The following is a 12,524-nucleotide window of genomic DNA, read 5'->3' as shown; positions in this document are numbered from 1 at the left end:
CCATTCCAAATTTAAGGAATCCCATTCTTTCGCAATCTATGCTATAACTTTCAAAGAAGAAACTTCATGAGACCATGAATTTAACTATTGTTTTAATTCAGCAAGGCTCATAATTAAATTTTGTATTTGATTTTCAGTTAAATCAGCTCTCAGACCATGACTTGAGCTGAGAGTTAGATGTGAGCATATTTTCTCTCTGTAGGTGCTCTAGTGCACTCAGAAGAACCCACCCACATCACAGTCCTTATTTTCAGAATTTTTTTCATTATAGTAAAGTGCAGAAGCCATTTTGACTTCCAAAATGTGCTTCAGTTAGTACTTTATTCCAGTAAACCACAAGTGATAGCATAATTAATTGTGATTCCAGTACCTACTATGGATTACTAGCATCTCACTTCCCATTGGCAAGGAGCTTAGTACTGTTCTCCAGCTCAAGGGCATGACCAAACCAATCCTCAAATCCCATTTTTATGGGCCTATCTCCTGGGACTGCTCCCAGTACCAGTTGTGTATCAGTCTGAGTTCATTCAGGAGGCAGAAACCACACAGTCATTTAAAAGAGGAAGTTTGATGTAAAGAATTGTTAAGTCATGATAGAGTAACTGAAGATATAAAGAGAACTCTGAAGGATATTCTAGAGCTGAGAGTCCGAAGGAAGGGTCAGCTTGGACGAGGGGCCCCTCCTTCAGGCAGGGGTTCAGACTTTATCGGAAAGGGTATAGTTGCAGCCCAAGTTTGCTGGTGGAGAAGTTTGCTGAGTTGCATGTGTTAGAGCTGGTCCACAGTAACTGGGCAAAAAGAAAACAATCCTTTCACATGTAGGTGAGCCAGGGCTGGTTGGCCTATGTACAGGGGAATAAGGGTACTGCTGTGGGTGTGAAGACTGCAGCACACGGTGACCTTGTTGGGAGGTAGAGCCTGGGCCAAGGCTGCCAGGTGGCTGAGGGACTGGACCCTTGAGCATGTGGTGAGGGCAGAGTACCACCAGTGTCTTCTCCATATACACCATGCAGCAGATGTCCTTCCTATGACAGACCATGCAGCAGGAGCCAGAAAAAAGTAAAATGCAGCAAGCAGACCCAGAAATTGTCCTTCCTGCAATGTCCCTTCAGTGCCTTTTACTGACAAAGCATTGTGCTCACTACAAAGGAGAAATGCTTACAAACTCCAACCCATATTGCAGTGCAGGTATTGGTGGATGGATTCAGAGCTGAGAGGCAGTACTTTGATAATGAGCCAGTCAGTTAGGTCGTGTTATTCTACTCCAGATTTCTCAATAGCTCCTTATGTAAGAGTAAAGTTCAAAGCTGTATGTAATCAGGATGTCTGCTTCTTTTGACCTCATACTACTATCTCCTTGTTGGCTCTGCTTCAGCCGTCTAGGCCTTCCTGCTGTTTCTGGGACTTATTTGCATGTTCCTGACTTAGAGCCCTTGTGCTGGCTGGTCCTTCTTCCTAGAAGCTCTTTTCCTAGATGTCAGTATGGTGAGTTCCTCACTTCTTCGAGGCCTTGCTCAGATGCCAGCTTCACAAGGAAACCTGCCCTCCTCCCACCTTGTTTACTACTGTAAGTCCCTACACTCCCCCATATTGCTGACTCCCTCACAGGGCTCAACGTTTGCCACAGTACTTTGTACCTAACTTACTGTGTAATTTATTTTTTTATCATGTCTGTCTCCTCCCAGCATAACCTGGGAGGGTGTGAGGGGCAGGGGTTTTTGTCTGTTGCTCGCTTATCCCAAATACCTAGAATTGTGCCTGGCATGTTATAGGTGCTCAATAAATACATGAATATTGTGGTGGACTATGTAATATTCATTAAGGTGAAATTCTAGCTTAACAAAGCAATTCTAATTTTATTTAAAATCTATTTACTACTTCTGTATTATGTACTTTCACTTTTGTTTTGTAGACTGGTTATATGCTTTTGACTGATTATGTCAAAATGGATGTGTTTTTGAGCTTCTGGTACTCTATTAAATGAAGTGCTGTTTGTTTTTTGTTACATTTTCAGGTTCTGTGACTTTTCTCATCTGAGGAGATGACTGAACCAGATAACTATATTTTTAAACATTTTATTTTTTAGAATTAGATCTTGGTTTGTGGAAAGTTAACTGATTATCTTTTAATTTGTTTTTAGGTGCTGAATGTGGAGTAAATGCAGATGTTGAGAAACATCTTGAATTGGGCAAGAAATTACTTGCAGCTGGACAGCTGGCTGATGCTTTATCTCAGTTTCATGCTGCAGTAGGTTTGTATCATGGAACCAAACCCAAACAACTCAGTGGCTTAGTGAATTCTAATTAATAGCTCTTTATTTTGACAACATTTTAAATAAAAATTATTTCATGTTTAAATGAAACTTAAAAATATTTGGGGGATTCTGTGTAAAATAGATTAATAAAATAAACGTGTAACCTTTGAATGCATATGTAACTAACATGAGAGAATTTTCCCAGTAACTGAGGCTTACTACTGTAAGTACCAAGAAAAACTCAAGATAATTTTGATAAACTTTTCTCAATGTGTTATATAGTTTCTGCCTTCTTAAACAGATTTCACTGAATGCAGCTTAATTATCTCAATGACTTGGGTTATCAGTCTGTTTACTTGATGCCCTTGGGAGATCCTGTAGTTCATTGCCTCTTCAGTATTGCTCAAACCCCCGCTGCCCCTTACGCTGTTACCTCTTATTGCTTACTTGTGTCTGTCTGTAGCATCAACTGTCATTGCAGTTTTTATTAGGACTGTGAGAAGTGAGATGACCAGAATAAATAGGTTCTAAGGGCTTAATTATGAGTCACTGCATAAACTTTTATGCTGGGCTTTTTGACATTGACTTTCCTCATACTCCCTTTTTATTTACTTATATGTTTTCACCTTAATTTGGGATGGTGAAGAGTGACTAATCAACAACCTAACCATCAAGGAGGGTGGTATGTTTTTTTAATAAGATACAGTTATGCCCCCAGAAGAATTACCATCCTGTTGTTACAATTCACTATATACAAAATATAGTTAGGTTTTGTTTTGACAATATATATTTTTTCTTAAGCTCAGATTTTTATTACTGATGTTATTAGCTCTCTGGAATAATGGGAAACATAGATTTTAATCTTGGTCTTGCTATGCATAATCCTGTGACATTGGTCTGGTTATGTAAGAAAATGTAGCCTTTGAGAAATTACCTGCAAATTTCTGGAAGTTTTTACCATGCTACTCAAAGGAATTTCTGTGAAGATTATATGAGAATAATGGATCTAAATATTTCTTTGAAAATAGGGTATAATCAATTACACAGGTAAAGTATTTAAAAATCTAATTTTTGTGTCTCTGAAAATTAAGACTTTTCTAAAAACAGGTTTGATATATTAACAAAGTTTTCTAACCAGAGTTTCATTCACAAAGTTCTTCAGAAGTGGTAGTTACTTGGGACAACAATATGCAAAAGTTACTTTTCACTAAGGGCCATTTACTGGAGGACCACAACATTATTAAATCTGTACTTTTTCTGGTGATTCAAACTGTCTTCAGTTGCTGCAGCATGGTAATTTAAAATTTTTTCAGTTATTGTCTTAGAAAAAGCATGTCTTGAAACAAAATATTTTTTTTATTTTTTTTATTTTTTCCTTTTTTTTTTTTTACCTCCAAGGTTCTGCTTGAAAAACAAAATATTGATTCTTACCTACTACCACAAGAATATCTGCAGAAATGTATATCTTCTACCTTTTTTATACTTTATTATTTGATTTTTGGTCTCATATTTAGCAGAAACAGCAAGGGCTATCGCATATTGTTAAAGCAGTGTTAAATGACTGCCAATTTTTCCTTACCTTCACCATTGCAACAGAAGATTTCTTGAGTGGCTTTTCCCCAAATACCTAGTAAAATATTGTGTTCACTGAAAGGTGTAAATGAGTAATGCTGAAACATGGTAATCTGTTGGTGTAATTCAGTAAAGCGGCACTGTGAAACATTACTAGTGCATTCAGAATCTGAATAGCATTGTCATTTTGTTCATTATGATTTGGCAGGTAACAGTGATTCTCAAATGGTGTATACATTATAATTTCTGAGGGAGACCAGTGTAGCTTGAGGACATTTATCAGTTTATGTAAAGCACTGATTGTTCATAACAAAGTATAGAAAATAAAATTTAAATTGTGTAGGATAGAAATAATATAGTAGATGGTGATGGGATGTTACAGTCTTTTTTTAATTTTTATTTTTTTTTCAGACAGAGTCTTGCTCTGTTGCCTGACCTAGAGTGTTATAGCGTCAGCCTAGCTCACTGCAACCTCAAATTCCTGGGCTCAAGCAATCCTCCTGCCTCAGCCTCCCAAGTAGCTGGGACTACAGGCATGCACCATCATGCCCGACTAATTTTTTCCATATATTTTTAGTTGTCTGGCTAATTTCTTTCTATTTTTAGTGGAGATGGGGTCTCACTCTTGCTCAGGCTGGTCTTGAACTCCTGACCTTGAGTGATCCTCCCGTTTGAGTGATCCTCCCGTTTCCGCCTCCCAGAGTGCTAGGATTACAGGCGTGAGCCACTGCGCCCTGGCCCTGTTATAGTCTTTTGAAACTCTTATGAGATATGTGTTTATCAGACAAGAACTATAGACTGTGTAGTTCAATTGTCTTTTTCTTTTAGCAAACATCAGATCTTTAGTATGACCATGTTAACTGCTTCAAGTAACACAATGTTAGTGAGCACCTCTTACTAACAGTGAGTAAATCACTAATAGTGAATTAGTCCAGGTCTCCTGACTTTCTAGACTAACAAGTTATATACTTACTGCTGTAGGTCATAGAGCTTTTAAATGTAAGCTAATTCTTTGTGGTAAAATATCATCCATGTTTTAATACATCGCTTTAAACTGACTACAAAAAAGTTCATTAAATGTTTATTCATCTGTTAAATGTTTATACTTCTCAACTTCTAAATATGATAATATATTTTATTTCTTTAGTTTATTCTGTGATTAGAAAATTGATGTTTGTGAAAGAATTTGGCTAGTACTGTTGTATCAGCAGATCATTTTTTATTGTAATACCATGGTTGATATTATTTATGGTTCTGACACCCTTTCTTCCATTTTCATTTTTAAAAATTTATTTGGTATGTTTTGAAAATTACTTGGGAATGGTATGTTTTATGATTACATTTTTATATAATAAAAGCTTTATGTATGAAAACTCAATAGCATAATTAATTGCTTTCATATCGTGGTATGCATCTATTAGTGATTTAGTTTAAATTTATTTTTTGCCTCTGGCATATAAATTTTTTTTTTTTTTTTTGAGACAAAGTCTTGTTCTGTCACCTCAGGTAGAGTGCAATGGCATTATCATAGCTCACTGCAACCTCAAACTCCTGGGCTCAAGTGATCCTCTGCCTCAGTTTAATGTTTTTTGGGGAGGAATTTTAAGATTTGGCACTGATAGGGAAATATTTTTTAATCTGTTGGAAACAATGTAATCTAAGGAAAGGAGGTGGTTATCACTTTTCAAATAATCTTCTGATACATTTGTATGTATTTCAGTGTCATGAAGTAATCAGACACAAGTTTTGTTTAGATTTATCATTAGTGAAAACTATAATGCAGGTGTGAAGCATGCTCTGCCTCTTATTTTTGCAGCATGATCTTATGGGAATAATGAATTTAGGGTCTGAAATCATTTATTTGATAGACCTTATGTAGTATCTTAGGTATATCTGGCACGAATGAATGTCTAAAGTAGTAGATTAGATGGTGGGCATGTCTCAAATAAGTTTCTTCATTTGCTTGGTGGGAAAACCAGTATTACATTGTTTTGCTGAATCAAAAACCACAATGCATATTTTACCTTTATATGTCACTTAACCATGGGATGCTTTCTCATCCCTTTTGAGCCTCACTTGTGAAACGAAGATAGACATTACTGTTCATATTTAGACAAAAGGAAACAAGGAGTGCTCTAGTAACTTTCTAAAGGTCATATTCCAGTTCAAAAGATTGTGAACTTCTTGAGTACTGTGTTATGATTATTTTAATCTCTGTTAGGTGCTCAGTAAATGTTTGAATGAATGAAGTAATAAGAGTTGGGTTAGCTGGGAGCAAGAATAAAAAATTTTTCATATCCACTCAAGGGCATTGTTTCCTCTCCCTCTCACTACTACCATTTACATTTGTAATTTACTTTCTGATGTGTTTTCTTAGAAGTCATATTATTTTTATTAGGGCTAATTTTCTTATATTTGAATTGTTTGATAGTTTTAGGATTCCAAGTAGACCTTAAACCGTTTGCCATTTTCAAATTTCTAATAAACTGGTATAAGGATTTGAATCATGCAATTTTAAGTGAAATCTAGTATTTCTATATACAGGCTTGCAAATACTTTATGTAATGAGCTGTATTGCACATTAGATAAACAATAGGAAAAGTGATTGTTTTCAAGATTATCAAATCTTGTATTGTGAGAAACTAAGCATGAATTTCATAAACCAATTCTTCTTTCAGTTGCTACCTCATGCACGATGATGTAGGAATGGACTCTAGTTCTGGGAACTGTTGGTATTTTAATATGAAGAGCCAGGAGAGACTATTTTGATTTACCGTGCAAATGACCCTGTACCTCTAAGAAAATTGATTCTTGATTTGTGTGTTTAACTTGTCATTTGATTCTCTGAGTATAAAGGTAAAAACAAACTCAGCTTTTCCTACTATATTCTCACAAAATGCAGAATACTTCTGTGACTTCTGGTCACCACAATTTATGGGGATTTCTCCTCACAAAGCAATCCTACAGATTCTCCAGCAGACACTAGCTAGGTATTCTCTCATTTGCCTCAACTCTGACATTGTCTACCTGGAGGTAGTCTCAGATCCTACAGGTTGAGAGCTCAGTCCCTCAAGACTGCCTCTCACTTCAGAAGCCATTTACAAGCCCCACATGGTTTTAGTGTGTTTCTGACCAATGGGCTATAAATGGAGGCTCCCACAACCTCCTCCATGGGTTTGGTTAATTTTTGGGTTTTGGTTAATTTGTTATAGTTATATTTACTGACTTATCATAAAAGATATTATAAAGATATTACAAAGGATACAGATGAACAACCAAATGGAACAGATGCACAAGGCAAGGCATATGGGAAGGAGCAAGGAGCTTCCATGCCCTCTCTGGGTGCACCACCCTCCAGGAAACCTGTTTTTGGCTATCTAGAAGCTTTTCCAAACCCTGTCCTTTTGGGTTTTTATGGAGACTGCATTACACAGGCATGATTGATTACATCATTGGCCATTGTTGACCAACTCAACCTTCAACCCCTCTCTCCTTCCAAGGAGATTGGGTGTGGGACTGAATTTTCCAACTCTCTAATCACACGGTTGGTTCTCTTGGTAGCCAGTCATCATCCTGAAACTATCTAGGGGTCCAGCCACCAGGCGTCCCATTAGTATACAGAAAACAAATGACTCTGGAATTTCTAAGGGTTTTAGGAGCTGTTTGTCAGAGAACTGGAAGATGACCAAATATATACCTTACAATATCATAGCCTGACTCGGGTCTTCAAACACAGATCCCTTACATCAGAAGGATGATACACAACACAAAGGAGACAGACACATTGCTAGAATCACATTTAGTCACTAATAATAAGTCCAGTCCATCATGATATTGTATGAGACTGTCCCAGGACAAGACCACTCAGGTTTGCAGGCTTTTCTATTCAATCTTGTCAGGTTCCAAAAACAGTGGTTTTGGCAACTATAGCTTCACCCTTTCAGGCATCCTCTGATAGAGTTGAGGTAAGAGACCAGTGCTGTCTTTTGCTCTTAGCCTCTTGCAAAGTATTAATACAATGTTGATTTCCCTCAATTCATAACCATTTCTTTCTTTACCCTCAGCTATTATTCTTCCCTCCATTAATAACCACACTTTTTCACCTTTGTAAGGGATATCAGGTCCAGCCATTGTGCTGATCTGGATTGCAGGCAGTAATATTACTACCAGTCCACTGCTATTCAGATAGGGTAAGGTTACACCAGTAAAAACTAGCAGGCTGGTTTTTACCATCAGGCAATATAGCTGTATTCATTGTTAGCCCCGGTTTTGCCAGAGGGTAAAGGCATAACTGGCCCCCTATCAGGTCCTTAGGAATTCTGACATGAAGTTAAAAAATATAGTTACAGTTTTTTGCTTAGGAATCATACCTACTTCTAGCACTTGTAGTTGCAGCCCTAGTCCATGACCACTAGATCAGGTAGGAAAAAAAAATTTAAGGTGATGTGGGGAAGAATGAATTACAGTCATTAGACCAACATACACCTCCCTTGGCAAGAATTGCATTGTCACGCCAGCATCTTTCCCTATCCTCTCTTTCCCAGATCCACCAGAAAAACAAGAACTAAGCTCCTTTAGTTCCACTCATGTTCAGTGTGAGCACACATGGTGAAGGTATGTAAGCCAGCCCTTTATGCCTTCCTGCCCATGTTAGACTACCAGTCTTTCAATTGCCTGTTTACTTCAATATGAAGCTATTACTCTGAGGTTGTATCCCTTTGCTTATTACTAGACACATGGGCTGCATGGTGTATTACCTGATCTGGAGAAATAATGGTCAGCCATCCAGATCCATGCAATATCTTCTGTTCTGGTTTGTCTGTGGCACTCCCAGCATTTGCGTCTTCCACTGGGTAAGCAGAGCCTGGTCCTGAGTCACTGTTCCTGTTGGGACTTATTTGTAGTTGCCCCAGGATCAGTCTCACTTGCTAGTTATTTTTAAGGCCTTTCTACCAGGAAATCTGCCACATAGGCATGTCTAGCTTCTGTCTTTTTTTACTGACAAAGAGATTTTATTGGCATTTTGTCCCTCAGAGAGTGCAAGTGGAACATCCCTAGATCTAGCCCATCTCTGCTGCTACAGTGCCCCCATATCCTCTCATTTCATGGACGCAGGTGGCCACCTCAAGGGAGCACATGGCAATATCTGCTTGTCGATTCTAATCACCTTCCAAATCTGGAAGGGATTTCTAATGATGAGGATGGACATGTACTACTTTAATGCATCCCTCAAATTTCCATAGGCCTGGGCCCCATAAAGACATCTCTTTAATAGGCCAGTTTTCCAATTGCCCTCTTGCTTGTTTGGCCAGGCCACTGGCCACTGGCCACTGCCCACGAGTCAGGAAAAACTCAAACATAGATGCTTTTACCCCTATTCAATTCTTCCATTACTGTTGGGAAAACAGTATGCATTTTAGCCCACTGAGCTGATTTGTTTTACCTCCTTTGACCACAGTGTCATCCTTCCAAATAGGATGTTGTCTCTTTACCTTGGAACTGCCATCCACAAACTCAACAGCTCTTTGTCAGTTGACAGCTGTTTATAGGGTACTGTAGAATCTAGCAGCTCCTCACATGGTTCCGGAGTCAGACGTAGAGGAAAAGAGGCTCCCTTTTAATGGATACAGTGGGTACCTCCTTGCATTGCCCCATTTGCATTTTATTTTGGAACTTTTCTGGGCTCTGCCTTCCTTATTAGAGTGTTTCTGTGACATCACCCAAGACATCGTGGGTATTTCAGGTTTCAGGATTATTTTATGTCTTTTACTCATTGAGGCAGTCTTAGTGCCCAATATTGAACCAGAAATTTTGTTTCCAGTGGGAGTTCTCTAGTTGAAAGTCCCAATAATCGTTGTTGGGAGATGCTCACAGGCTTTTGCCATAAGCCCCAGTCTAGCTTCCACACAGGGCTGTCAAACAGAATTTGTCCATATCAGCACTCCAACTACCCTGTGTGGGTTCCAGCAATCTTACTGGTTCCCATTTAGCAAGTTCAAGTAAAATTGCTTGAAGGGCAGATTTATATACCTTCTGTTTCATAGTACTAGGCATGAGAAACATTTCTCAGTCAGATAACAGTGTCCATCCCCATAATACAACCAGGTAAAAGAGATGGAACCACTTCACATGAAATGTGTTCAAATGTACCAACTCTCCTGTAAACTTCTATCTTAATTCCATCAACCCTTACGTTCCTAATTGTAGCCTCCCATTAGACCCTTATCAATAGGCTTTGGTTTTACATTATAGTGAGTCCTTTCTTAACATCATTCATAGGTTCTTGGAAACTGTGACTTTAAGCAAAACGTCATCTAATGAAACCAGTTTTAAATTGATAGTTGATATAAACACGAGTTAAGTTCCTGTGGCATATTTCTGGTCACAAAAACATCACCAAACTTATAAAGACCCCAAATACTTCTAATATTAAACATTGAAATAATTGTGAGCTATACATGCATTTAAGAAAGATTACTAAAAACAAGATAATTATTGACCCAATTTTTGGTGATCAGTGATGGTGGTCATAGTGGTTGTGGGTTAAATTAAGGAATAAAAGTTTGCAAAGTGAAAATTGTCAGAGCACTTCCCCCCACCACACAGTTCAAAAACAGTAACACACATGGTGGTTAGCTGAGTACTTTCTTACTGTGTCCCTTATTGTGATTTTAGACAATGGTTATTGTCTACTTCATGAGTTTGTATTTGATGATAATTTGTATTCATTAATTCATTTTCCAACCCACTTACTCCAGTTCAGGTTTGTGGGTGGCTGAGCCTCTTTTGCAGCTCAGGGTGCCAGGCAGGAATCAGCCCAGGACAAGGTGCCATCCCATCTCATGATTCACTCATACACACCACACTCACTCAGACCTGGCTCATTTAGACATGCCAATTAACCTGCCATCTCTGGGATGTGGGAGGAAACCAGAGTACCTGGTGAAAACTCATCTTCATGGGAAGAACACACAAACTCCACACAGACAATGGCCCTGTTTGGGAATGGATTTTTTCCCCCCTCATTGTTATAATGAAATCATGTTGAATGAAACTCTTATTCAAGGACCTGACTGCTGTCACCTTTCAGTGCCTCCCTGGGTGTGATAATTTAAAGGGCTCCCATAAAAAGCTGCTTTTCTTTCTCACCTTTTACCTTTAGTAACTAAGCACAGTACAGCTGCTGCTTCATACCATGGGTAACCAAATGGCCACCTAAGAATCAAAGGTTCCTTTTTATTCACTACCCTTTTATTGTTTTTCTTTCAAAACCATATTTTTGTGTGAGTCAAGGCCATTCTAGCTAATCCCACTTCACTGACACAGATGCTGAGGATACAGGCAAAAGTAAACTCAGTTTCTTGTGCTGTATTCTCAAAATGCAGAATACTTCTGTGACTTCATCAAAATGTGTGTGAAGCAATCCTACAGATTTTCCAGCAGACACGGGCTGGGCATCCTCTCATTTGATTCAACTCTGACACCATCTACCTGGAAGTAGCGTCAGATCCCACAGGTTGAGAGCTCAATCCCACAAGACTGCCGCTTGCTTCAGAAGCCATTCACAAGCCCCAGGCTATTTTATCCATGCTTCTGACTGATAAACCATAAATGAGGGTTCCCACAACTCCTTCCTTGGTTTCAGTTAATTTGTTAGAATGGCTCACAGAACTCAGGGAAACACTTTTTTTGTTTACTGATTTATTATGAAGGGTATTACAAAGGATACAGATGAACGACCAGATGGAAGAGATGGATAAGGCAAAGTGCATGGGAAGGGGCAAGGAGCTTCCATGCCCTCTATGGATGAACCAACCTCAGGAACCTCCACGTTTTTGGCTGTCGGGGGGCTCTTCTAAACCCTGTCCTTTTGAGTTTTTATGGAGGCTTCATTACATAGGAATGGTTGATTATATTATTGGCCATTTTTGACCAACTCAACCTTCAACCCTTCTCCTCATCAAGGAGATTGGGTATGAGACTGAAATTTCCAACCCTCTAATCACATGGTTGGTTCTGGTAGCTAGCTGCCATCGTGTAGCTATCTAGGGGCCCGGCCACCAGACATCCCATTAGTATACAAAAAACTAATGACTCTGGAGAGACTCCACGCATTTTCAGAGCTGTAAGTCAGGAAACTGGAAGAAGACCAAGTACATATTTCACAGTACCACAAATTTCTTGTAGGTTCAGTGTTATAAATTGGGGTTCTAATTCCCATTTCATATCTTTAAAATACCTAAAAACTGAATAGTAAAATTGGTGAAAGTCAACACTCCAGAAATACTGTATGTAGACATTTTTTTGTGTGTATAATCAGATAACTTAATACAAAAGCTGTGTCATACATTTCCCTCTTTGGAGGTTTTTCTTTATGGATTGGAATGTCAGGTTTTTCCAAATAGAAATCCATTGTGACTTTTACTGAAGGGGCCTTCTTGATAAAACGCCCAAAGCTAGCAATAAGCATTCTTTACTTGAGAGAACTTCATACCAACTTCAAAATAAGCTACTCCAATTTTTGAACATGTGTTTGCGGATTTCATGCGGGAGAATGATTTGAATATCCTGGTAAGGCATATCTATGTAGGAGACATTTCTTTGCTGAGTTTTATAGGTCCCTTGCATGTCCTAAGCAGGTCTCAGTGTTGGCTGAAGTTTACATTCGAATGTTGTTTTTTTTACAGATATCAGGAGT

General features: G+C 38.5%; 1 protein-coding gene across 1 annotated transcript in view; it reads left to right on the top strand.

Moving 5' to 3' along the window:
• Positions 1–12,524, top strand: part of DNAJC3 (DnaJ heat shock protein family (Hsp40) member C3) — an 88,975-nt gene that overhangs the window by 16,034 nt on the left and 60,417 nt on the right. The window contains exon 2 of the mRNA XM_076009334.1: positions 2,141–2,251. Coding sequence (XP_075865449.1) covers positions 2,141–2,251 — 111 coding nt within the window. The remainder of the gene's footprint in view (positions 1–2,140; positions 2,252–12,524) is intronic.

Source organism: Microcebus murinus, chromosome 13 (genome assembly GCF_040939455.1).
Source record: "Microcebus murinus isolate Inina chromosome 13, M.murinus_Inina_mat1.0, whole genome shotgun sequence".
Lineage (NCBI taxonomy): Eukaryota > Metazoa > Chordata > Mammalia > Primates > Cheirogaleidae > Microcebus > Microcebus murinus.
Note: the sequence above shows the minus strand (reverse complement) of the source record. Positions and strands in the feature narration are given on the sequence as shown.